This window comes from Papio anubis, chromosome 5, assembly GCF_008728515.1.
Source record: "Papio anubis isolate 15944 chromosome 5, Panubis1.0, whole genome shotgun sequence".
In the NCBI taxonomy this organism is placed as follows: Eukaryota; Metazoa; Chordata; class Mammalia; order Primates; family Cercopithecidae; genus Papio; species Papio anubis.
The window spans coordinates 51828131-51855836 of NC_044980.1; the positions used below are offsets into that span (position 1 = coordinate 51828131).

Consider the following 27706-nt stretch of genomic DNA (forward strand, 5'->3'; position numbering starts at 1 on the left):
CTGCTATGTGAAACTGGTATATCACTGTTAATTTTATTTTCAGTTTTTCCGATTTCTAGTGAGGTGGGACATTTTTTCATAAAATTATTAAATCCCCCCATACGTTACGTATGTATACACACACACACGACTAGCTTGTCCATGCTCTCGACTTTTATTTATTTATTTATTTTATTTGAGACAGAGTCTTGCTCTGCTGCCCAGGCTGGAGTGCAGTGACGCGATCTCGGCTCACTGCAACCTTCACCTTTGCTTCTCAGGTTCAAGCACTTCTCCTGCCTCAGCCTCCCAAATATCTGGGATTACAGGCACCCACCTCCATGCCCAGCTAATTTTTTGTATTTCTTTTTTTTTCCTCTGTCACCCAGGCTGGAGTGCAATTCCAGGATGGAGTACAATGGCGTGATTTCAGCTCACTGCAACCTTCATCTTCTGGGTTCAAGTGATTCTCCTGCGTCAGCCTCCCAAGTAGCTGGGATTATAGGCGCTCACCACCAAGCCTGGTAAATTTTGTATTTTTAGTAGAGACAGGGTTTCGCCAATGTTATGCAGGCTGGTCTCGAACTCCTGACCTCAGGTGATCCATCTGCCTAGGCCTCTCAAAGTGCTGGGATTACAGGCATGAGCCACCGCATCTGACCTAATTTTCTGTATTTTTAGTAGAGCCGGGGTTTCACCATGTTGGCCAGGCTGGTCTCAAACTCCTGACCTCAAGTGATCCGCCCGCCTCAGTCTCCCAAAGTGCTGGGATTACAGGCGTACACCACCAAGCCCAGCTATTTTTTGTATTTTTAGTAGCAATGGGGTTTCACCATGTTGGTCAAGCTGGTTTTGAACTCCTCACTTCAGGTGATGTGCCCGCCTCGGCCTCCCAAAGTGGTGGGACTAGAGGCCTGAGCCAGAGCCACCGCACCCGGCCTTATTTATTTGAAATGGAGTTTCTGTCGCCCAGGCTGGAGTGCAGTGGCACGATCTCGGCTCACGGCAAGCTCCGCCTCCCGGGTTCACGCCTTTCTCCCACCTCAGCCTCTCCAGTAGCTGGGACCACAGACCCCGCCACCACGCCTCGCTAATTTTTTTTGGATTTTTAGTAGGGACGGGGTTTCACCGTGTTAAACAGGATGGTCTCGATCTCCTGACCTCATGATCCGCCCGCCTCGGCCTCCCAAAGTGCTGGGATTACAGGTGTGAGCCACCGCACCCCGGTGATTAATTTTTTTGAGACAGGGTCTCACGCTGTCGCCCAGGCTTGAGTGCAGTGGCGCGATCTTGGCTCGCTGCAACTTCTCCCTCCTGGGTTCAAGCGATTCTCATACCTCACCCTCCCTAGTAGCTGGTACTAGGGATGCCCGCCACCATGCCCAGCTAATATTTGTATTTTTAGTAGAGAGGGGGTTTCCGCTGTGTTCATCCGACATCAGGTGATCCTCCAGCCTCAGCCTCCTGAAGTGTTGGGATTACAAGCATGAGTCACCACAGTCGGTCCGCCCTTAACTTTTTAAAAGAGTGGGTGTTATCGTTTTCTTAATAATTTGTAAAGCTCTTTATATTTTATTATGCAAATAAAACATACGCTAAAGATAGTAACCGAATATATATAAATATCAACTTGCTTGTAATTTATTACAATTGTTTCTCTGTTTCACTACTAGTTCTTCAACTTTACAGTGTCTTCTGTCACATGAAAGGCCCACATTGTGTTTCCAAGTTATCAGTTTTATCTTTTTTTGTTTCCTTTACTTTTTCTTGGTTTGATATCATGCTTACAAATAAAAGCACGAGCACGTCCTCTCCCAATACATAAGTCGCTTATACGGAAACAACGTGGTGTAGAGAAAACAAAGTGCGTCAAGCCCCTAATAGACTTGTTTAAATGTGGTACAGCCAAGTCGTGGTGCCCAACTTCCATATTCCGTACTGTTAAACACATCAATCTCAACCTGTTTCCTTATCTGCAAAATGAGCAAAATAGTACCCACCTCAGAGGGTGATACAAGCATTAAAATGCCTGGCAAGGGCAAGGCATCCAGCAAGTGTTAATTCCCTTTCCTTTGCCCCGCAGAGGGGCATTATTAATTGCTCAAAGTGGCCAATTCCCGATAAAGATAAAAACAAAAGGTTGGCGACGGTAAATTTTGGTGAGTTTACACTCCACCCGTTTTTCAGGTATCTTTTAGAAACATTCCATTAAACTAAAAACCCAGTAATGCATATACAAGTACCATAAAGTTTCTACGTTATGAAGTCCTTGTGGCTTAGGGGAGGGCGAAAAGCTAAATATTTTTATTTTCCAGACTTTCCCTTTTTGAGACAACCTCCCCCCACCCTCCCTCTAAACAAATGTGACTTTTTCCCCTGGAATGCCAACCTCCCAGGTGTTAAAAAGTGAGGCTACGATTATAAGGCGAAAAGGTGTCACAATTAGATAAACGACTGTGAACACCATAATACTGATTTTTAAAAATCTCGAATGGGCTCTGTGGTTCTGATACTCTGACTGTTGGAATAATTCACCTACTGCAAATTTAGTAGAAAGAAAAATAATTAGCACAATTATATCTAGTAGCCATTTCTACCCTCCGAGAGTCTGGGCTTGGCTCCCAGCACGTCTGCTTTCCTCCGCCGTAGGGCTCCCGTGTGCTCCTCTCACGCCCGACACAGTCCGCGTTCGCACGCCAAGGTGGAGCATCCCCTCAGTCCACCCTATCGCTCCGGCGCCGGCTCGGCAGACATTCCGCCTGCGCAGGGCTGGGCATAGGCGCCGTGTGAGCGCCACTTCACCCAGGCCCGAGCGCGAAGCCCGAGCGGGGTACCCGGCGAAAGGCGCGCGCCGCGGCGTCTTCCGCAGCTTGAAGCTCGGAGAAGCTGCGGCGCGGCTTCGGGAGCTTAGAACTGGAGAAGACGCCGCGCCGCGCGCCACTCGAGCCTGCGCGGCCGCCTCCGGGCGCAGCACTCCTCTCTCGCCCTCCCCGCGGCCCCAACAGCCCGGACTCCGAAGCAGCCCAGGGCGGGGGGGAGTGTGGGAGGAGGGGCGCCTCACAGAGCGGCGGGGAATTCCCCCTTCCACCGAACGTTCCCGATTGTTCACCGTCCTCACGTCAGCAGCAGGGGGTAATCCCCGACTCCAGCTGCTCCTGACGTCACCGCGTGGAGCCACCGCCCCCCGCGCGCCCCTGCTCCGGGGCCTCCTCAAAGCCCCGCCCCCAGGCTTAGCCACGCCTTCTTCCCCCTCCCCCCAGGCGCCCGACGTAGAGGGCGGAGCTTTTTTGACCGCGGCGTGAGCGGTTGCTTGGGCCAGAAGGTTCTCTGGTGGAGGCGCTCTTCCTGGTGTCCCGCCCAGTAGGTTCGTTCGCACCGTTTCTACCACACCCTTTCTCCCTCCTTCTCCTCGCCCCGCCTTCCCCTCTTCTCAACCCCTCTAGTTCCTTCCCCGCCTCGCCACTGTCCACGATCTCGCGAGACTTGGCCCAGAACATTGCGGATCGGGTCGGCGCCATTTTGGGACTGAGACTGGTTGTGGGGGAGGGAAAAGCGGCAAAAGGGGATTATTCAAAGTACCGAAAACCTTCTCCCGGGATCAGGCGCGTCGACACCCCCAGGCCAGGGGCACCTCTGGTGGGGCAGAAGGTAACACCGTCCTCTAGGCTCCACGCTGGAGTCCGGGGGAGAAGGGGAGTGCCCGTGTCCGTGTTGGGGTTTGAGGGGTCGGGAGCGGCGTTGGCGGCGCGAGGTGAGAGGCTGCCCGCGGACGGAGGGGCGGCGGGGAGCAAGGAGTGAGAGGGGAGGGAGGCGCGGATAGGCCCCTGTAGCTATTGACTCGGCCCGGGTGGAGCGGAGGTGGCGGTTGTGAGGAGGGGGTGGGTGGTTTAGCCCCGGCAGCTTGGTTGGGGGGTGTTTGCCGTTTGGCGGAGGCTGGGAGCGGGTCCGACGCCTTCCGTGCTCGGCCTTCCCCCGGCCTCTCGCACACGCCCGCCTGCTTTTGCACCACTACCCCTCTCAGGGCTGAGGGAGTCGAGGCCGATTTGTGGCCTTCGGCGGTTTCTTCAGTAGCGCCTTAGCTTTCCCCGCCTCTCCCAGGTCCGTGGCACTTGCCGTGGACTGGGGCGAAGGCTACTTTGTTCCTCCGAGTCTTGTGGGGTCTGAGGGGACATGTGCTTTTTTGGGAGAGAACCATTCTTCCTGTGGTTTACGAAAAGGGCCCTGTACCTTCCACCCCCTCAGTTTTGGGAGAAAGCTGTTTTCTTAATTCGAGGAAGTGGAAACCTACACCTTCTAGCCCTCTGCTCCCTCAGAAGTGGGGAAGTCTCCTCGGGAGAATTTAAGGAGCAGGTTTGCCCTACTTCTAGTTCACCTTTCTGGCCTTACTGGGGGAATATGCCTCCTCTGGTAGACGTTCTAATTTGGAGGGAGCCTCCTTTTCTTTACATTTGTTATTCTCTGAGTTACATTTGCTAATGCTCCGTGGCAACACACCTGTCTTCGTTTTCCTTGGTACATCGAAGAGGGTTGGAGAAGATCTTTTGTAAGATTAAGTGACAGTTTCATAGTTTCAAATGTATTCAAGAAGTATAAGAAGGTTTGCTTATATAATTCCCCAATATTGGATCTGCACCCCTTCCCAGGTGAAATCTGCCCTTGCCCTCCATAATACCGTCACCTACCGTTTTTACCTCCCTCTACTCCGATGTCTTTTTCATTCAGTAGACTTTTATCGGGTGCTTGCTTGGGTAAAGCCATTTTCCAGGCTCCTGTAAGGTTATACAGAAGTGATTTTCTCTCCAGAGGTTGACTTTTTAAGTTGGGGATTGATTTTTTTAGCTCAAAATCAAAACTCAGTATATAATTTTTTTTTTTTCATAACTTTTACAGGTGAATGAATTACTCAGATACGAAGATCATCTTCTAGGTTTTGTGTAGAAGGCCCCGGATATTTTAAGTGGCCATTTTGGATTTACAATGTTTTTGGATAATTTTGCCCCAGAAGTTTATTAAAATTGGCAAGAATCGTCTATGAAGTGAATTGATAGTAGTGAACAATTCAGCAAGCTACTTAAAAAGAGACCCAGGCAGCATTTCTTCAGTATTTTGGTTCAAACGGATTATATAACTGGTTACAGTATTTCAGCTGGTGGTAATTTTTGCCTTCCCCCTCCCCCACCCCGTTGTTGGGGTTCTTCAGCCGAAACTGAGAGACGTTGATTTGTGTACTGAGTAGTTTCAGCAGTTTCAAATGACTGAGTATTGCTGAAGTTTCATGGCAGGTTATTTTTACCTTTATTGAAAGTTTTAGGAATTTTTGACTTCAGCTCTTCGTGTTACAATGGGACACTTTTTCTAAATGAAGACATTGAAAGAATACCGAATTTTTTTCCTTTTATCTTTTATTTACGTAGAAATTTAAGATGTTGCAGTTTCCCGGCAGCATGGTAGTGTTGAGATAGCTATGTGTGTCTCTGTATATGCTGATATTTAGGAATGCTCTTCAGATGTGAAATTTTCTTTTTGTTTTTGCTTTTTGGCTCGTAAATTGGATATTTCATCTGGAGTGGACAAGTACAACAGTGGCAAGTACATGGAATAATAAAGAAGACTTTGATCTTAAATCTAAAGAACTTGGCTAATTCGGGAGATAGCCATATGAAAACTTTAAAACAGAAGTATGGGTAGCTGACTTGAAGTAACTCTATGTCAAATAGTCATAGGTTAAGTATCTTCAAAGAACTTCGATATTATTTCAGAGGATACAAAATAAAAATACAAACTGGAAAACAAAGATTACAAAGAAAAAACCAACACCTTCCTGTGCAGTCCTGTTGGAATTTGTAAGTACTTTTATGGTGAGCAAATCAAATGTTCATTTGTAAACTGTAATGGGAGTCGAGTTTATCCTATGTTATTCTTGGAAGCCTTTCAGTTTCTTGCAGTAATAGTGCTTGGTTTCAGTTTCCTTGACAGTCCCAAAACAGCTATTAACCATTGTCTGAGTAAACTGAAATTCAGAAAAAACCTTTTTAAAGCTTAGGAATTTTTCAGATTCAAACAGTCCTAAGCTACAGGTTTTTGTGCTTTTTAAGTAAAAAGCTAAATTCGTCTGGTCAGTATGTATTGCTTTAGGCTTTAAGGATTCATTCATAGTGGTAGAAAGGTAGGAAAAAATGCAACAAATAATTCACCACGTGCCTTCTTAGCCAGTTTGCATTCTAAATGCATGTGCCTTGATAGCCAGTTTACTTTTCAAATGTGAGTTTAGACTGCATTCGAACTACAGTTTAGTGTTGCATTTGGGGTTACATAGTTTGGTTATATTACAGGTAGTAGTTTTTAATGTATTTCATGAACTAGCTGGTTTTAAGGCATAACTGTTCCTAACATATTAATCCGTTATAGAAATTAAGTTTTTGAAATAGTTTTGTTGAAATGGTTTTGTATTTCAGATTATTTCTTAATTAAAACTTTACTTTGAAAAAAGGAGGGTATTACCAGGACCAGCAGCTCAGAGGAACTGAGCAAGCTGAATTAAGAACCTTTAAGTAACTTAAGAAAATATGAGTATACATTTTTTTTCACTTGATGTTATGCTGGGCTAAGTTTATAAATAAAGCTTTTTTTAAAAAAAATGTTGTGAATATTAATTGCTATAATAGAAATTGTTTTGACAGATAGGAGAGTTATCTTTTAATGTTTGTATTTTTCAGGATTAAATGGTGTTTTTAGTTACTATTAGTTACTATGTTTAATTTTTCAGTGAATCACAGGCATTTAGTGTTTTTTAAAGAGATACACTAAAATTTAATTTTTTTTCTCTTTGACTACTGACAAAATTTAATTTTTAGGCAATTAATATTAGTGAACACATGAGTATAACTCAGAGGGTTATTTCAATTGTCTTTCTGAGACGAAAGACTGTAATTTTTTTTTTTTTTTTTTTTGAGACCGAGTTTTGCTCTTGTTGCCAAGGATGGAGTGCAATGGCATGGTCTTGGCTCACCGCAGCCTCCGCCTCCCGGGTTCAAGCGATTCTCCTGCCTCAGCCTCCCAAGTAGCTGGGATTATTCTGACACTACTGCTTAGGGATAACAATATCAGTAACGGCAATTTAGAAGCCCGCCACCAGGCTCGACTAATTTTTTGTTTTTGTTTTTGTTTTTGTTTTAATAGAGACGGGTTTTCACCATGTTGGTCAGGCTGGCCTCGAACCCCTGACCTCAGGTGATCCTTGTGCCTTGGCCTCCCAAAGTGCTGGGATTACAGGCCTGAGCCCATGTGCCAGGCCGAAATTGTAATTTTTGAACCCTTTACCAGAATGGCCTAACCTAATAACTTGTCAGTTGCTTATTTTGAACGAATTTTTTTTTTTTTGCTTAAACTGTTGAATCCTGCTAGTCCCCATGGAGCAAAAGTGGTAGTAAAAAATACACGGTTTTTTTTTTCCCTGAAATTGATGTTAGAGAGTTCAGTAATTCCCTTTGTCATAGTAGATTATGTTATATGTGTTGTCGGTCAGACCTGTGTGTAGTAGTTCTAATTGTCTACCTTGATTTATAAAATTGGTGAGAACATTCCACACCTTTTCACTTGGGAGAGCCTGTATTTTGTTCATTCCTCAATTCAGTGACTTCTCAAGTTACCTAAGAATATACATCTTTTTTTTTTTTTTTTTTTTTGAGACGGAGTCTCGCTCTGTTGCCCAGGCTGGAAGTGCAGTGGCCGGATCTCAGCTCACTGCAAGCTCCGCCTCCCAGGTCTACGCCATTCTCCTGCCTCAGCCTCCCCAGTAGCTGGGACTACAGGCGCCCGCCACCTCGCCCGGCTAGTTTTTTGTATTTTTTTAGTAGAGACGGGGTTTCACCGTGTTAGCCAGGCTAGTCTCGATCTCCTGACCTCGTGATCCGCCCGTCTCGGCCTCCCAAAGTGCTGGGATTACAGGCTTGAGCCACCGCGCCTGGCCAGAATATACATCTTAAATATGATTAAGAAGTTGAGCTGGAGTCAGACGATCATTATTCCTAGAAAACTGTATAATATTTATTCGGGTTTTTTTTTTTTTTTTTTTTTTTTTGAGACAGTCTTGCTCTGTCGTGTGCCCAGGCTGGAGTGCAGTGGCACAATCTCAGCTCTCTGCAACCTCCGCTCCTGGGTTCAAGCGATTCTGCCTCAGCCTCCCAAGTAGCTTGGAATACAGGCGCCCACCACCACGCCCGGCTAATTTTTTGTATTTTTAGTAGGGACAGGATTTCACCATGTTGGTCAGGCTGGCCTTGAACTCCTGCTGGAATTACAGGCATGAACCACTGCGTCCAGCCTTGTTTTCTTCTAAATTGCCGTTATTGGTATTGTTACCCCTAAGCAGTAGTGTCAGAATAAAGATTACTCCAGAGATCAGAGTTTTTAACAATTAACTTTAATCTGTGAATAGTCTAACATTTGTGAACTTAGCTTACAGCAGTTCTTCAAGGACAGATTTACTTGAACATTTTGACAGATATTTTCAGTATTTTATTTTCTGGAGATTGAAATAAGTAATTCCACCCGTTGGTAATTGGAACTATTGCTGGACTGCTGATTTTCCCCAGAAGTTACACCACTTTTCCTTTTCTTTCCTACTCTTTATATTTTCCTTTTTTCTCCCTTTGTAAACTGTAGTTCTAAGAATAATAATCATAGTGGCTAACATTTATAGATGATGATGGTGTCATATGTTTTGCTGTGTAATTTATGTGACATATTTTAGTTAATTCTTAATCCCGTAAGGAAAGTACTATTATAGTCACTGTGGTACTGATGAGAAAATTAGGATTTAAGGAGGCTGAGACTGGGAGAAAGTTACTTTGTTAGAATTGTAATCTTGACCAAATAAATGTTCAAGCAGTCTGACTCCAGAGCACATACTCAGCACTATGCCATACTTACACTGCTTTCTTGGGGATTTTACTTTGCTAATTCATTTATTTGAGCATTATCTTTGATATTTTTGTTTTTCTTTTCATGTACTGCTTCTCTGGTTGATGTCGATTACAGACTACTAATGGAGTTTGGTAATAAACTAAGAGATACTACTGTGTTGCTATTTGCTAGTAACTATTTGGGTGATATCTTTGGTTAGCTAAAATTAAATTGTGTGTGTGTGTGTGTGTGAGAGACAGGGTCTTGCTCTCTCACCCAGATTGGAGTGTAATGGCGGGATTGTAGCTCAGGCAACCTCGAACTCCTGGGGTCAAGGGTTCCTCCTGTCTTGGCCTCCCAAAGTGCTGGGATTATAGGCGTGAGCCACAAGTGCCTGACCTTGTATTTTTCTTTCACCCGTAACCTCTTTCCACAGGCATGGAGCTAAATGCATAGCTTTGTTTTACCTAGTCTCCTTTTGTTTTTGTTTTTTGGGTATTTTTGAGACAGAGTTTTGTACTTGTTGCCCAGGCTGGAGTGCGATGGCATGAACTCGGCTCACTGCAACCTCTGCCTCCCCAGTTCAAGCGATTCTCCTGCCTCAGCCTCCTGAGTAGCTGGGATAACAGGCATGTGCCACCAGGCCTGGCTGATATTGTATTTTTAGAAGACAGAATTTCACCATGTTGGTCAGACTGTTCTCGAACTCCTGACCTCAGATGTCTGCTCGCCTCCCCATCCCAAAGTGCTAGGATTATGGGTGTGAGCCACTGGGCCCAGCCCCTTGTCTTTGTTTTTGAATTAAAATAGTTACATGAATTTTTATGGTAGAAGCTGCTGATACATTAAAATTGAGTAAGGGAGAAGAGTAATGGAGAAAGAACAGGAAGAGTGAACAGAAAAAAAAATGGGGAGAGTTTCAAGAAAGGGATAATTGAGGAGGACTTCTAATCTGAAAGTAAAATAAGCAAGTGAGGATAGATCTTAAAACCAGACCAGATTATTTAACTTCTTTTTTTTTGAGAGAGAGTCTTGCTGTCACCCAGGCTGGAATGCAGTGGCACAATCTCCGCTCACTGTGACATCCGCATCCCAGGTTCAAGTGATTCTTATGCCTCAGCCTCCCGAGTAACTGGGATTACAGGTCCCCACCGCAACCTCCAGCTAATTTTTTGTATTTTTAGTAGAGATGGGGTTTTGTCATGTTGGCCAGTCTGGTCTCGAACTCCTGACCTCAGGTGATCACCTGCCTCAGCCTTGGGAAGTGCTGGGATTATAGGCGTGAGCCACTGCACCTGGTCAGATTATTTAACTTTGTTTAACCAAACCATCTTTTTTGTTTCTTTTTTCATAAAAATGTTTAGATAACAGTATTTAGATCTATCAATGTTTAGGTAACAGTTTAGATCCAGGTAAGGTGGTGATGTAGAAAAAGGGTCATGGCTGAGACTGGAAGGGAACTTGGTTTAGGTTATGGAATATCTAGAAAAATGCCTGTGTGACTGTATGTTCACCTAACTTTTTTTGGCCATAGTTTCTTCTTTAAACTGATGGAAATGTGTACGGAGGGTTTTTGTAAACTGTGAAGTGTAATACAGATGTAAAGATTTTTTTTTTTTTTTGAGACAATCTCGCTCTGTCGCTCATGCTGGAATGCAATGGTGCAGTCTCAGCTCACTGCAATCTCCGCTTCCTGGGTCCAAGCGATTCTCCTGCCTCAGCCTCTCAAGTAGCTGGGATTACAGGTGCCCACCACCATGCCCAGCTAATTTTTGTGTTTTTATTGGAGATGGGGTTTCCCCATGTTGGTTAGTGTGGTCTGCAAGGCTCCTGACCTCAGGTGATCCACCTACCTCGACAGAAATTTAAATATGGCTTTAAAGTATAATTTGAAAACTGAATTAAGAATTAAAGGGGGCAAGGCGCAGTGTCTCATGCCTGTAATCCCAACAGTTTGGGAGGCCAAGGCAGGAGGAACGTTTGAGACTAGGAGTTCGAGACTAGCCTGGGAAACGTAACAAGACTCTCTCTACAAAACATAAAAAAAATTAGCCAAGCATGGTGACATGTGCCTGTAGTCCCAGCTACTTGGGAGGCTGAGGCGGGAGGACTGCTTGAGCCCAGGAGGTCGAGACGCCAAAGAGCCGTGATTACACCACTGCACTCCAGCCTGGGTGGCAGAGTGACACCCTGTCTCTTAAATGAATAAGAATTAAAGGAAAGAGGCCAGGCACCTCGGTGTTTTTCCTCGCCACTGCACTCCAGCCCGGGGCGACAGAACAAGACTATCTCAAAAAAACAAAAACTAAAACAAAAACAAAACCTCTGACATATAAAATACTGTTTAAAAAAGGGGTGAGGGGGCAGGGCATGGTAGCTCATGCTTGTTATCCTAACACTTTGGGAGCCTGAGGCACAAGGCTCGCTGGAGCCCAGGATTTTGAAACCAGCCTAGGGAACATAAAGAAAAAAAAAAAAAAAAGTTGGGGGCTGGGGGGCCAGGGAATACATCTCTTTTCAAAATCCTGACCTCAGGTGATCCACCCACCTTGGCCTCCCAAAGTGCTGGAATTACAGATGTGAGCCACCATGCCAGGCTGAGACGGTGGTTTCTGAGAATTCTCCGAAATTGATACTTTTGTGGGCATTTCAGTGCATTTTTCTGGAAAGTAGGTCCATTACCTTCAACAGAAATGTTGAAAAACAAGATGTTCATAGTTACTGGTAAACTGTTTTGTGGTTGTGACTCTATATTTCAGTTTTACCTGCTTGCTTTTCCCATTTTGTCAGCTGTCCCACCCATCAGAATAGTTAACAGATTTGCTGTATAACCCTGCAAATAATTGCTAGTTTCTGCATCTTTCTATGTACAAGATATGTCATTTAGTTTCTTGTTCTTTAGTTATTCTTTTGTTCACAGCTTGGTGGGTGCAGTGTTTTTGGTCTTTCCATTTTCTTCCCTTTAATTATTTTATTTTTTGAAATGGAGTCTCCCTCTTGCCCAGGCTGGAGTGCAGTGGCATGATATCGGCTCACTGCAACCTCTGCCTCCCAAGTTCAAGCGCTGCTTCTGCCTCAGCCTCCCTAGTAGCTGAGATTAGAGGCAACTGCCATCAGGCCTGGCCAAGTTTTGTATTTTTGTAGAGATGGGGTTTTACCATGTTGGCCAGGCTGGTCTTGAACTCCTGACCTGAAGCTGTCTGCCTGCCTCAGCCTCCCAAAGTGCTGGGATTACAGCCATGAGCCTCTGTGTCTGGCCCTTTTTTTTTTTTTTTTTTTTTTTGGTGAGATGGAGTCTCACACGGTTGCCCAGGCTGGGGTGCAGTGGCTCGATCTCGGCTCACTGCAACCTCCAACTCCCAGGTTCGAGTGATTCTTCTGCCTCAGCCTTCCGAGTAGGTGGAATTACAGGTGCCCGGCACCATACCCAGCTGATTTTTGTATTTTTAGTAGAGATGAGGTTTTACCATGTTGGCCAGGCTGGTCTCAAACCCCTGACCTTGTGATCCACCCTCCATGGCCTCCCAAAGTGCTGGGATTACAGGCATGAGCCACCGCATCCGGCTTCTTCTTTTTAATTCTTATTTTTGATACGGGGTGTGTGGACTTAAGTTTTAATTTCTCATATGAAAATCTCTAGCAGAACTGCCCGGGTCATGTGAATTGTGTGCCTTCCCACTAGCAATGGATGTTGTTATCACCAGCACTCTTTAAAATTTGTTTTGGCAACCATCTTTGGTCTTTTTTTTTTTTTTTTTAATGACAAGAGTTTTGCTCTTGTTACGCAGGCTGGAATGCAATGGCACGATCTCGGCTCACCGCAGCCTCCACCTACCGGGTTCAAGTGATTCTTCTGTCTCAGCGTCTGAGTAGCTCAGATTACAGGCACATGCCACCATGCCTGGCTAATTTTTGTATTTTTAGTAGAAACGGAGTTTCATCATATTGGTCAGGCTGGTCTGGGACTCCTGACCTCAGGTGATCCGCCCACCTCAGCCTCCCAAAGTGTTTAAATTACAGGCATGAGCCACTACGCCCGGCTGGTTATGTCTTTTAAATTTTAACCATTGTGTATAGTTGGAATTAGTATTGTGTCTTTAATTTGCATTTCCCTAATAATGATAGCATCTTTTCGTGTGTTTTGGTGAAGTGTCTGTTCAAATATTTTGCCTGTTTAAACAAAAACTGGGGCTGAAGCGCGGTCCTCATGCCTGTAATGCCAGCACTTTGGGAGGCCAAGGTGGGTCAATCGCTTGAGCCCAGGGATTTGAGACCAGCTTGGGCAACATGGTGGCACTACAAAAAGTGTTTCCAAAATCATAGAAGTAATATACTATAAAAAGTATAAAAGTAAGCCTGGCACAGTGGCATGCCCCCTGCAGTCCCAGCTACTCTGGAGGCTTGAGCCCAGGAGGTAGAGGTTGCAGTGAGTGGAGATGAAGCCATTACACTCCAGCCTGGGCAATGAGAGTGAACCTTGTCTTAAAAAAAAAAGAAAAAAATTGGGTTGTTTTAATGAATTGTAAGAATTCTTTATGTATTTTGGATCCATGTTTTGCAAATAATTTCTCTCAGACTGTGGTTTTCATTTTCTTAATACAGTGTCTTCTGAAGAGCAAAAATTTTAAATACTGAAATAAAATGCCTGGTAGCTCATGCCTTTAGTCTCAGTACTTTAGGAGGCTGAGACTGGAGAATCCTTTTATGCTGGAAGTTCAAGACCAGCCTGGGCAACATACTAAGATGCTTATTCTCCAAACAATTTAAATCAAGTGGGCATGGTGGCATACCTCAGCTACTTGAGAGACCGAGGTGGCAGGTTTGCTTGAGCCCAGGAGTTCAAGGCTGTAGTGAGCTATGATTGCGGCATTGTACCCTGGTCTGGGTGACAGAGCGGGACCTTGCCTCTTAAAAAAAAAAAAAAAATTTTTTTTTTTTTTCTTTCATGGTTTGTGCTTTTGTGTCCTAAGAAATCATTGCCTAACCCAAGGTCATAGGGTTTTCTCCTATTTTGTAGAAGTTTTGTAATTTCATTCTTAACGTTTTAGGTCTTTCATTCATTTTGAATTTTTTGCATGTGGTGTGATAAAAAAATGTCCAATTTTTGGGGGGTGGGGTACACAGGATCTTGCTCTGTCACCCAGGCTGGAGTGCAGTGGCATAATTACAGCTCCCTGCAACCTTGACTTCCTGGACTGGAACAATCCTCCTGCCTCAACCTCCTGAGTAGTTGAGACTACAGGTGTGTGCCACCACACCTGGCTAATTTTTAAATTTTTTTGTGGAAACGGAGTCGCACTGTGTTGCCCAGACTGGTCTCAAATTCCTGGACTCATGGGATCTTCCTGCATTGGCCTCCCGAAGTATTGGGATTACAGGCGAGAGCTACGGTGACCACCCCCCATTTTTTTTCCATATAAATGTCCAGTTGTGCAAGTTTCATTTGTTGAAAAGAGTTTGTTCCCCATTGAATCACCTTGAAATTTCTATGATGAAAATAAAATTATGTGTGTCTATTTCTGGACTCATTGAGAGGGAGATGTGTGCGTGTGTGTGTGTGTGTATGTATTATGCTAATTCCATGGAATACTAGTCCATAAATAAAATAGTATTTGATTTTTCTTTCTGCTTTAACATTGGATGTCTTACATTTTTAAAAATCTTTTATAGGAAATTTAGAGTAATAAGGAAATTGTTTTTGTGGGTGTGTGAAGTAAAACCTGTTGCAAAATAATGACATCTTGAATTCGTGTATCAATCTTTTAAGTGACCTGAAATGTTAGGTATCTAATTCATACTTGAGCATACTTAGAAAATGACAACATTTCTATACTGGAAATAAGAAAGTAGGATGTAAAAGTATCAACTTACTTACTATAATATATTATCTCAACAGTGGATTTGAGACTCTTCTCTCTTGAGTGCTAATTATGTGCTGGAGATTTCCTTTGCCTCAGGAAATGTTTGAATGCCTATGGTATCATTGGTGCTGGGATTTTCTAGTGAACAAGGCAAAAATGTAAGATTCCTCTGTCCATGTAGTTTGCTGTGAAGTTCTGTGAATACAGGATAAAAAGAGTCCTTGAATTTGAATTATGGTTTCGTGCCATCTGTTACATTATATAATAGCTATGTGATATTGACCAACATAGTCTTTATGACTTAATTCTTGCTGTATAAAATAGTGCCTCACAGAGTTGTTGCTATTAAAGTCAAGTGAAAAAATGAATGCTAAATGCTTTGAAATTGTAAAATATAGACAATGGGGGTGTGGCTGGTCACAGGTGGTAGTGGTTGAAGACCGTATGATCAACCAGGAGGGAGAGATTGTGAATTGGAGGACATAGGTAAGTATTCATTGAAGGGACGGAAGAAGCAGAAATGAGATACACGTATATATACACACAACAAAGATATATATATCTATGTACATATAATGTATTTGTGTGTATGTAATACATATGTGTATATATGACATTTAAAATTATTGAGGCTGGGCTCGGTGGCTCACGCCTGTAATCTCAGCACTTTGGGAGGCTGAGGCGGCTGGATCACTTGAGGTCAGGAGTTTGAAACCAGCCTGGTCAACATAGTGAAACCCCGTCTCTACCAAAAAGTACAAAAATTAGCCGGGCATGATTGTGCATGCTTGTAGTCCCAGCTACTCAGGAGGCTAAGGTGTGAGAGTCGCATGAACTCAGGAAGTGGACGTTGCAGTGAGTTGAGATTGCACCACTGTTCCAGCCTGGGCCACAGAGCGAGACTGTGTCTCAAAAAAAAAAAAAAAAAAAAAAAAATTGTTGAAGCACATGCATTCCACTCTCGGGATAATATTTGTGTAATTTGTGATACGATATCATAGCTTTAAAAGGTATATTTATGCAAATGATCCCAAGTTTAAATTTCCAGTTCAGATCTTCTCCCCGTATTCTAGGCTTATAACTTAACTGCCACCTTGACTTCTCTACTTGTCAAGTTTAACGTTCAGAGCTACACTCAGGCTGGACATGGAGGCACATGCCTGTAATCCAAGCACTTTGGAAATCTGAGACAGGTGGATGGCTTGAGTGTTTGAGACCAGCCTGGGCAGCATGGCAAAATTCTGTCTCTACTAAAAGAAATACAGAAATTAGCCGGGCATGGTGGTAGGTGCTTGTAATCCCAGCTACTCAGGAGGCTGAGGCATGAGAATCGCTTAAACACGGCAGGCGGAGGTTGTAGTGAGCCAAGATTGTGGCACTGCACTCCAACCTGGGCAACAGAGCGAGACTCCATCTCAAAAAATAAAAGGCAAACTGCAGTCTTACTTCCTAGCCTCATACTCTTATTTCTCATTTCAGTATGGCTCCACCAGCTACCTATTTATTCAAGCTAAAATAATTTGTTATATGAGATTTTTGTCCACTAGATTCAAGACTGGCTTTGGATTTGCTATTAGCCTTTTTTTTCCCGTGAGACAAGGTCTTGCTCTGTCACCCAGGCTAGAGTGTGGTCCGTGATTACAGCTCACTGCAGCCTTGACCTCCTGGGCTCAAGCAGTCTTCCTGCTTCAGCCTTCCGAGTAGCTGGGACTACAGGTGCGTACCCCATCTCTGGCTAATTTTTGTATTTTTTTGGTAGAGACAGGGTTTTGCCATGTTGCCTAGACTGGTCTCGAACTCTGGGGTTCAAGTGATCTGCCCGCCTTGGCCTCCCCAAGTGCTGGGGTTACAGGTGTGAGCCATTGTGCCTGGCTGGTCTTAGCTGTTTTTTCTTTTTTTCTTTTCTTTTCTTTCTTTCTTTTTTTTTTTGTGGCATTCTCACTTCGTCACCCAGGCTGGAGTGCAATGGCACGACCTTGGCTTACTGCAACCACTGCCTTCTTGGTTCAAGTGATTCTTGTACCTCAACCTCCCAAGTAGCTGGAATTACAGGCACTTGCTGTCGTGACCAGCTAATTCAGCTAATTTTTGTATTTTTAGTAGAGGTGGGTTTCGCCATGTTGGCCAGGCTGGTCTCGAACTCTAGACCTCAAGTGGTCTGCCTGCTTCTGCTGTCCAAAGTGCTTAAATTACACGTGTGAGCCGCCGCGCCCAGCCTTGCTCTTAGCTTTTTGAAGGGACTGCCTCATCTCATCAAGATTTGTTTACTATGACCCTTGCCTTTAAAAATTTCCCCAATTATGAACTGTTGAGTCAGAAGGCTTGAAACCTAGGTTATTTTTGCTCTCAGGTTCAAAGAAACAAAATACATTTATCTTTAGGGGTTTATTTGTTTGAGACCGAGTGTCTCTCTGTCACCAGCCTGGAGTGCAGTAGTGTGATCTCGGCTCACTGCATCCTCCGGCTCCTGGGTTCAAGCGATTGAGCAGGCGCACACCACCACACCCAGCTAATTTTTGTATTTTTAGTAGAGATGGGGTTTCACCGTGTTGGCCAGGATGGTCTCAATCTCTTGACCTCGCGAGCCATCCGCCTCTGCCTCCCAAAGTGCTGGGATTACAGACGTGAGCCACCACACCAGCCTATCTAGGATTTAAGGAGTGGCTTTGAAATTTATCAGCAGAATTTAAGACTTCTCATTTTCAGCAATCAGGCCATGATAGTTCATTTTTAGTGTCTTTATTTGAGGAGGAAACTAATGCAGATAAATATCCACAGAACTTGAATTATTTTTGTCGTTACAAAGTTTACCTGTGTGATCTTGTCTTCGTTCTATGTAAGAAAAGCATGTTATAGATCCCTTGCAAGGACCTTGTTTACTAAAGCTTTTAGAAGGATGCTAAACTTGAGGCTGTTACAGGTGAGTATCCTCAGGAGAGTGATGAAATTGTTTCGAAACACTGGCTTGAAAACTACTTGAAAAATGCACTCACCTGAGCAGGGTTCCTTAATTTTTTTCTTTTAACTTGACTGGTGGTTTCACATTTTTTACATGAATTCTTGTGTCTCTGGTTGAAATGAGTTCCTTTTGTAAGGACAAATGGAAATGGTGAAAAGTGAATGAAAATGTTTTCACTTTGGTTCTTCCTGTTCAGTACTTCGAGTACTTAATTTGCTGAGAGGACAGTAGTCTGGGGATAGCGCTAGATTGCAGTGATAGCTCAAACTGCTCATCTTTTACTTGTCTATGTGATCGAGATCTGTATTTTGTACTTTTTGACATAGCAGTAGTAAGACAGTGCCTGAGTAAAACTTAAAATTTAGGAGTTGGCTGGGCATGGTGGCTCACGCCTGTAATCCCAGCACTTCGGGAGGTTGAGGTAGGTGGATCACCTAAGGTCGGGAGTTCAAGACCAGCTTGACCACCATGGGAAAGCTCCATCTCTGCTAAAAATACAAAATTAGCCCAGCGTGATGGTGAATGCCTGTAAGTCCAGCTACTCAGGAGGCTGAGGCAGGAGAATCGCTTGAACCCGGGAGGCAGAGGTTGCGGTGAGCTGAGATCATGCCATAGCACTCCAGTCTGGGCAACAAGAGCGAAACTCTGTCTCAAAAAAAAAAAAAAAGGAGTTACTTACATCTATTGTGAAGGCTAATGTTTTGTATTAGGTAAGATCTCTGCTTGATGTATCCTATGTTACTTATGGTATGTATGCGTATCAAGAGTGGTTAATTCAGCTACTACTGTCTAGTACTATGACCTTGGGAACTTTAAAATGGACTTCTCATCTATCTATAAACACTTATTTTTCTTATTTTGAAAAGAAGGTAACACCAGCCTTCTGGGGATGGGATGAGGACTAAATGAGATGAAATCTAAAGAAACTGCTGGCCAGGCACGGTGTCTCATGGCCTGTAATCCCAGCACTTTGGGAGGTTAAAGCGGGTGGATCACCTAAGGTCAGGAGTTCAAGACCAGCCTGGCCAACATGGTGAAACCCTGTCTCGACTAAAAATACAAAAATTAGCTGGGCTTGGTGACGGGTGCCTGTAATCCCAGATACTCAGGAGGCTGAGGCAGGAGAATTGCTTGAACTGGGAGGCTGAGGTTGCAGTGAGCTGATATCAAGCCATTGTGCTCTAGCCTGGGTGACAAGGGTGAAACTCCGCCTCAAAAAGAAACAGCCTGGGCCGAGTGCCATGGCTCACTCTGTAATCCAGCATTTTGGGAGCTCGAGGTAGGAGATCACTTGAGTTCAGGAATTTGAGACCAGCTTGGGCAACATGGTGAAACCCCATCTCCACAAAAAAATAGAAAAACTGCCTGGGCATGGTGGCTTGCACCTGTAGTTCCACCTATTTGGGGGACTGAGGTGGGAAGATCGCTTGAGCCCAGGAGGTAGAGGTTGCAGTGAGCCAAGATCATGCCACTGCACTCAAGCCTGGGCAATAAGAGTTGAGACCCTGTCTCGAAAAATATATATATATGGAAAGTATTCTTTGTTAGTGCTATCTGGTTCATAGGTTGGGCTCATTTAAAAAATTAATTTGTTGGAACTTGTTTCCTGTGCTTGGGATGATTGGTCTTCAGCCTAACTCAGTTTCAGAAAAAAAAAAAAAATGGATTAAGAGTTTAAGGATTTTTTTAAAAAAAAGTTTATTCAGGAAACAGTAAAATTGAGTCAGACTAAAAAAGATTTAAAATTGTTTTGAATTTATGCACACAAATTACAAAAGGTGTGTACCACAAGAGGTTTAGAGGAAAGTCACCCCTTTAATCCTGTTTCTCAGCAGTTCCCCTCTCGGGAAACCGCTGTTAGTTTCTTATGTATTTTAGAGATGTGTATAAAACCACATTCTTTTGCTTGCTAATACAAGGAGTAGCATCATGTCTACCCTGCTGTGCAGTCTTTTTTTACTTAATGAACTTAGAACATTATTGCATGTTAATATGTGTAAAGTTACCTCATTCTTTTTATTGGCTGCATGGTAGTATAACTAGACCTCTATTAATGTACATTAGGCTGTTTCTTGTTTTTGTTTCTTTTTTGCTATTATGAGTAGCACTAGTGAATAGTTCTCGTAAATATAAGGCAAATTGCTGTAAGTGAATTTCTGAGTGTAATTTGGGATAATGCCTAGTTGTTCTCCATATAGGTGTACCAATGTAAATTTCTAGTGTTAATGAGGTGTATCAGACTTTTTTCTTGGGCATTTTTGCCTTGTGTAAAAAAAATATATATTTCTGCTTATGGATACATAATAGTTACACTTATTTAAGGAGGTCATGATATTTTGGTACATACAGTGTGTAATGATCAAATCAGGGTAGTGGGAATATCACTTCAAGCATTTGTAATTTTTTGTCTTAGGAACATTCCAACTCCATTTTAGTTACTTTGAAATATATAATTATTGTTAACTGTGGTTGTGGTTGCCCTATTGTGCTACCAAATACTGGATTTTACTCATCCAATTTTTGTACCCACTAACTATCCGCTCTTTATCTCCCCAACCTTCCCACTCCCCAGCCTCTAGTAACCATCATTCTCCTTTATCTCTGTGAGTTCATTTTAACCTCCCACACAAGAGAATGTGGCAGTATTTATTTTTCTGTTATTTCATTTAACATACTGTCCTCCGGTTCCATCCTTGTTGCAAACGACGGGATTTTGTTCTTTTTTTATGGCTGAATAATATTCCATAGCCATGTACATACCATGTTTTCTATATCCATTCATCCATTGATTGACAGTAAGGTTGATTCCGTATCTTGGCTGTTGTGAATATTACTGCAGTAAACATACGAATACAGATATCTTTTCCATATAGTGATTTCCTTTCTTTTGGATACATCCCCAGCAGTGGGCTTGCTGAATCATATGGTAGTTCTGGTTTTAGGTTTTTGAGGATGGGGTTTTGTTTTTTGTTTTTTGTTTTTTTTTTTCAATGAGAATAAAAAATTTTGCACGTATAAGATTAGTTTCTTTGAACTTTGTTTATATCCTTTGCTGATTTTTCTATTGAGTTCTTTTTTGTTTTTGAGACAGAGTTTATTGCCCAGGCTAGAGTGCAGTGGCACAATCACAGCTCACTGCAGCTTTGACCTCCCGAGCCCAAGTGATCCTCCCATGTCAGCCTCTTAAGTAGCTGGGACTACAGGCACATGCCACCATGCCTGTATATTTTGTGGAGATGGGGCCTTCCTGTGTTGCCCAGGCTGGTCTCCAACTTGGGCGTAAATGGTCTTTCTGCCTTGACTTCCCAAAGTGTACCACGTCTGACCTAGAAATTTTATTCTTAACATTTTGTTTAATTATTTACTTTCTAATTCTAGGAAGTTGATTAGCCTGAAACATGCAAATTGTAAAGCCTATTTTGTTGTAGTTACCGAAGTTACAGTTTTGAAACTGAATTCTGTACCATAATGTAGATGAAAAAACATTGGAGTAAGATGTCTTTGCTTGTATTTGAAGCTCATTAGGAGCTAGCTGTGATGACTTAGGGACAACCTTTTTAAGCCCAAAGGTTTTTTATTTGTGAAAGGAATATTAAAATAAGTTTTTCGGTTGGCTACAGTGGCTCATGAGGACCTGTAATCCCAACACTTGGGGAGGCCGAGGCGGGCGAATCACCTGAGGTCAGGAGTTCGTGACCCTCCTGGCCAATGTGGTGAAACCCCATCTGTACTAAAAATACAAAAATTAGCTGGGTATGGTGGCGTGCACCTGTAGTCCCAGCTACTTGGGAAGCTGAGGCAGAAGAGTCTCTTGAACCGGAGAGGTGGAGGTTGTAGTGAGCTGAGATTGCGCCAGTGCACTCCAGCCTGGGTGACAGAGCGAAACTCTATCTCAAAAAAAAAAAATTTTTTTTTTTTTTGCAGTGGTTAAGATATGTAAAAGTCAGTATGATATCTGCACATAGTCTCTCAGTATTTCCTTTTCCTTCTATATGATGGTTACTTTTTGTCAGCGTTTTCTATCTCTGCCTAGTTACTTTCAGTTTTTATTTTTATTTTTATTTTTATTTATTTATTTTTTTTGAGACGGAGTCTCGCTCTGTCGCCCAGGCTGGGGTGCAGTGGCCGGATCTCAGCTCACTGCAAGCTCCGCCTCCCGGGTTTACGCCATTCTCCTGCCTCAGCCTCCCGAGTAGCTGGGACTACAGGCGCCCGCCACCTCGCCCGGCTATTTTTTTGCACTTTTTAGTAGAGACGGCGTTTCACCATGTTAGCCAGGATGGTCTTGATCTCCTGACCTCGTGATCCGCCCGTCTCGGCCTCCCAAAGTGCTGGGATTACAGGCTTGAGCCACCGCGCCCGGCCTACTTTCAGTTTTTAAAGTCAAGATTTATTTTTTTATTTTCTTAATATTTTGTAGAGCCAAGGACTAGATTCTATTTGCCCAGGCTGGTCTGGAACTCCTGGCCTCAAGTGATCCTCCCATCTTGAGTTCCCCAAAAGTGTTGAGATTACAGGTGTAAGCCACCATGTGTGGCCTCAGAGTCAAGACTTCTTCTGACTGTTCTTTACTGATGTGGAGTTTCAACACAAAGTAACCAGATATGAAATTAATTTGTTATCAAATTAATAGAGAAATTTAGTCTGGTGGATTTCACATTTGGTAATTTCAGGATAAGCATTACCTTAGTGCACCTTTGTTTTCCACCTATTTTGTGTTGTATAGCATCAGATGCTATAAATGGCAAATAACCACTGAACAAATTTGCTTTCATGGTGCTAGAAGAACTAGGATTTAAATGCAATTGTCATAATCTTTTTATTTATTTATTTTTATTTTTGGAGACAAGGTCTTGCTCTGTTGCCCAGGCTGGAGTGGTACAGTGGAACAATCAGGACTCACTGCAACCTCGACTTGCTGGGCTCAAGCCATTGTCCTGCCTCAGCCCCCGCCCCGCCCCCCCCGCCCCCCCGCCCCGCCCCGGCAAGTAGCCGGGACCATAGGCATGTGCCACCAAGCCTGGCTAATTGTTTTGAATTTTATTTTATTATTTTATATATTTTTTTGAGACGGAATCTTGCTGTGTTGCCCATGCTGGAGTGCAGTGGCACGACATTGGCTCACTGCAACCTCTGCCTCCTGGGTTCATCCAGTTCTCCTGCCTCAGCTTCCCAAGTAGCTGGGATTACAGGTGTGCGCCACCACACCTGGCTAATTTTTTTTATTTTTAGTGGAGATAGGATTTCACCACGTTGGCTAGGCTAGTCTGGAACTCCTGGCCTCAAGTGATTCACCTGCCTCAGCCTCCCACAGTGCTGGGATATAGGCGTGAACCACCACGTCTGGCCTGTTTTGAATTTCAGTAGAGACGGGGTTTCTCTATGTTACCCGGGCTGATCTTAAATTCCTGACCTCAAGTGATCCTCCTGCCTGGCCATCACGCCTAGCCGGTTTTTTTTTTTTTTTTTTTTAAAGTAATTTATATAGTAGTTTACAGTTTACAAGACTTTCTTACATATTCTCCTCCTCCATTTGAGGAGAAGAATTGTTATAGAATCTTTATTTCCATGCTCAGAGCAGGAACTCTCCTGAAGCAGTCCCTAGGCTTCCCAGAATTGTAAAAGAAAATCTTTTGCTTCTTTTTTTTTTTTGACAGAGTCTTGCTCTGTCGCTCATGCTGGAGTGCAGTGGCATGACTCAGCTCACTGCAACCTCCACCTCCTGGTTTAAGCAATTCTCCTGCCTCAGCCTCCCAAGTAACTGGGATTACAGTCGCCCACCACCATGCCCAGCTAAGTTTTTGTATTTTTAGTAGAGATGGGGTTGCCATGTTGGCCAGGCTGGTCTAGAACTCCTGACCTCAGGTGATCCACCCATGTCAGCCTCTCAAAGTGCTGGGATTACAGGCGTGAGCCATCACGCCCGGCCTGCTTCAGTTTTTTTTGCTTTAAAAATTTTTTTGCTTAATGTCTCATTTTTTTCTTCATTTGCAGGCAGGTATTGTTTTCCTTCTAGAAGTTGTTGTTTTTCCTTGGTTCTGAAAAATTCATTTATCTTGCTAGTTATTTCTTAAATTCTTTGTTTCCTTTTTGTTGATAGTTTTTTAAATGATCTCTTTCACTTTCTACTTTGCTTAAAATGTTTGATGATTATTAGTTCATATTTAAGAATGAGGCAATAAAAAGTTGTTTGAGAGTTAATGTGTATGTTAGCAGTGCTTATTGAACAGCTGTCAATGTTGTAGGACCCTGAAAAGCCAAATATCTTTTGGTGCCAGAACCCATATTAGCTCCTTATTTGCGTTTGAGAGAATCTACCTTTCCTTTTTGTTTCGGTGTCATCGTTATGTTATTGTATTTGCTTATATTCATGTAGACAATTGTGCATTCAGGTTTTTCAGCTACTTCTTTTCAGTCCCATTTCCCGCTCTGCCCTCCTTTGTATCTGCAGTTTTGTAATCCTAAATCATTTCAGCATTCTGGGGAGCAGATCAGCTTCCCACTGTATTCTACCTTCCACATGTCTTCTAGGCCTTGGCTTTCGTTGTCTTGTTTTATCAGTTATTACGTTTGCATTTATGTCATTCCAAAAATTTCATGAAGTGGCTCATGGCCTTTTCATTATCACAGTTTTATTCCTTTATTGTTCTTTAATTCCTTTGTTCTTTTTTGCCTTTTAAATAGGATCTTTGAAGTCACGATGCCATCATGAATTTGAAATCCTGTTGTATTTGTAATGGGTACTAATGAACAGAATAAACAAGTTCAGTATCTTTTGTAAATTGAGTATTTTTATATTTCTGTTATGGTAGTGATTATCATAGTTTCTTAGTTTTCTATTGTTCTTTATAAATATTTATTAGGCCGGCCGTGGTCACGCCTGTATTCTCAGCACTTTGGGAGGCTGAGACAGGCAGATTGCTTGAGGTCAGGAGTTCGAGACCAGCCTGGCCAACATGGTACAACCTTGTCTCTATTAAAAATACTAACCAGGTATGGTGGCACATGCCTGTAATCCAGCTACTCGAGAGGCTGAGGCAGGAGAATTGCTTGAACCTGGGAGGCGGAGGTTGCAGCCTGGGTGACAGAGTGAGACTATCTCTAAATAAATGTTTATTAGTAATTATTTAACTTTTTGGTACTCCAAATGTCATTTGCTTCACATTTTGTTTTTTTCCAGTTATGAATATATTGTTTGGCTTTGCAGTTGCAATAATTTTATGCTTAAAATTATTTGTTTCTTTAGGTAATAGGTATCTGTTAAACAGGAAAAATCTTACTATATCTCATGATAAAGTGGGATTTAATATGAATTAATCATGATTTGGACTCCAATAAATATTTCTCAAACAAAATCAAAGAGTACATTTACAATGGCAGGGTACGCTTAGTACAGTTCTTTTCTGTGTTCTTTCAGAATACTATATCAATTCCACAATATTTATGTTCTTTTAACATACAAAATACTTGTATGTAATCATACTCCTGTGAAGTAAAACTAGTGATATTCCTGTTTGGTAGATACAACAAAAGTCAGCAGTGTCATAGTATTTAGTTTCTGACTATTTTTTTATAGTTTTTAACTTTCAGTTTTATATTACTAATATTAGAAGTAGGGCTAGACATTGGGATATATGAACATTAGGGATGGGTGGAACCTGATGAGACTGAGGAGGAGTAGCCATAGGAATACAGGGGAAACCAGTAATGTGGTGTACTGGGTTAGCCCTGGAAAGGAAGGTGGCTGAAGGAGATAAGAATTGAAAGGTGACTCTTCCCCTTCCTTTTACACGTTGCTACGAGATTTATTTTCTGAAAGCATACTTCCAGACGTGTAATTGTCACTTTAAAACTTGCTTTTAATACTTCCCTTACCTGCTGGATTAAGTGCCGATTTCTCATACTACTGTGTGCTGTTCAAGACCTCCTACTGTCCCCATACTACTTGAATTTAGGTGTACCTGGAATATATTAAGTGGTGTTTGGTCGACTAGACCTGGTGGTTCCAGATGTATTTGTAACAATTTTTTTTTTTTTCTTTCTTTTGGAACTCTTGACTTCAAGTGATCTACCCACCGCAAAGTGCTGGGATTACAGGAGTGAGCCACTGCTCCCAGCCCTTACTTGAAATTCTTAAAGTGACTTTGTTGCCTTGCCTCCCCCTCACCCCACTTCCTTCCCTTTTCTTCCTCTCCTTCCTTTTCTTTCTTTCGTTTTAAGAGTTATGCTGCTGGCCAAGGCATGGATGCAGGCAGGGAGAAACTGATAAATTCCATGTTCTTTCTATGTTAGTGCTTGAGAAGGTAATTTCATTTTCTACGTAATTAAAATATAAAGCATTGTAGTGTTTGTGTCTTGAGTAAATAAGTTTTGTTTTGTTTTTTAAAGACAGAGTATCATACTGTCTCCCAGACTGGAGTGCAGTGGCACAATCTGTGCTCACTGCCACCTCTGCCTCCTGGGTTCAAGTGATTCTCCTGCCTCAGCCTCCCGAGTAGCTGGGATTACAGGCATGCGCCACCATGACTGGCTAATTTTTTGTATCTTTAGTAGAGACGGGGTTTCACCAAGTTGGCCAGGCTGGCCTTGAACTCCTGACCTTGTGATTCGCCCACCTCGGCCTCCCAAAGTACTGAGATTACAGGCGTGAGCCACTGCTCCTGGCCTGAAAACTTTAAATAACAAAACCTACCTTTGTATTTTAAGGTATGGTACATTAGCAGCTCCTTGATAATTATTGATTCTAGTGTATGAAGCCTGTTTTTTGTTTTGTGTTTTTGAGACAGAGTCTCACTCTTATTGCCCAACTGGAGTGCAGTGGCGTGATCTCGGCTCACTGCAGTCTCCACCCCCTGGGCTCAGGCTGTTCTCAACTTCCTGAGTAGCTGGGATTATAGGTGGCCACCACCGTTCCTGGCTAAGTTTTGTATTTTTAGTAGAGACAGGGTTTCACCATCTTGGTCAGGCTGGTCTCGAACTCCTGATCTCGGGTAATCTTCCCTCCTTGGCTTCCCAAAGTGCTGGGATTACAGGCATGAGCCACTGCGCTTGGCCATGAACCTTATTTTTTTTTTTTTTTTGAGACGGAGTCTAGCTCTGTCGCCCGGGCTGCAGTGCAGCGGCCGGATCTCAGCTCACTGCAAGCTCCGCCTCCCGGGGTTACGCCATTCTCCTGCCTCAGCCTCCTGAGTAGCTGGGACTACAGGCGCCCGCCACCTCGCCCGGCTAGCTTTTTGTATTTTTTAGTAGAGACGGGGTTTCACCGTGTTAGCCAGGATGGTCTCGATCTCCTGACCTCGTGATCCGCCCGTCTCGGCCTCCCAAAGTGCTGGGATTACAGGCTTGAGCCTCCGCGCCCGGCCGAACCTTATTTTTTAAAAAGTTAAATTCTGTATCATATGAGGTAATTGTCAGGTATTTCTCTCCTTTTTTGAGTCAGGGCCTTGTTCTGTTGCTCAGGCTCGCGATCCTTCTGCCTCAGCCCCCTGAGAAACTGGGACTACAAGTGTGTGCTACCATGTGCAGCTAATTTTTTCCCAGTAAAGAAAGACTTTAATTGATGCATTGCTGCCCATGCCACGTGGGAGATGGAGTTATTACTCAAATCGATCTCCTAATTTAAAAAAATTTTTAGTAGAGATGATGTTTCACTGTGTCACCCAGGCTGGTCTTGAACTCCTAAGTGCTGGGATTACAGGCGTGAACCACTGCATCTGGCCAGATAGTTCTTTTTGATATTACCGTAGTCATGTAGCCTTGTTTTTGTTCATGTTGGACTAAGCCATCTCTAGGATTTTACATAGTTCAGCAGTGTTTTTTAATATAAATTGCTTAAGAAACACCTAGGGTAGCCGACACCTAAGGTAGCCGCTTGCTGTAAGGTTATTTTACTTGACAGTAAACATTCTTTTTTATATTAAAACACATGGATATTGTAGTGCAATGCAGACATTTCATTAACTTGTTAAACAGGTCTTGAAGACAGGTTATTTGGTTACTTTCT

The 27706-nt window shown here is 43.1% G+C and overlaps 2 protein-coding genes across 9 annotated transcripts in view; one reads left to right on the forward strand and one right to left on the reverse strand.

Annotated features, from left to right (window-relative positions):
- Positions 1–1594: 1594 nt before the first annotated feature.
- On the reverse strand, positions 1595–4737 carry LOC103885117. The gene is made up of 3 exons (XM_017959357.1): positions 4662–4737; positions 2577–3324; positions 1595–1952 (listed from the first exon to the last, which is right to left on the reverse strand). Exons 1-3 carry the CDS (start codon positions 4735–4737, stop codon positions 1949–1951), a joined length of 828 nt encoding a protein of 275 aa, XP_017814846.1. The 3' UTR covers positions 1595–1948.
- Positions 3238–27706, forward strand: part of GPBP1 (GC-rich promoter binding protein 1) — an 86669-nt gene continuing 62200 nt past the window's right edge. For 3 of the 8 annotated variants that reach the window (XM_031666172.1, XM_021939376.2, XM_031666177.1), the window contains exons 1-2: positions 3370–3627; positions 4870–5822. The gene's annotated coding sequence lies outside the window, so the exon portion shown is untranslated. Of the gene's footprint in view, positions 3344–3369; positions 3731–4869; positions 5838–27706 lie in introns of those variants that run through there. The other 5 variants (XM_031666174.1, XM_031666175.1, XM_021939375.2 and 2 more) reach the window with 5 other exon arrangements.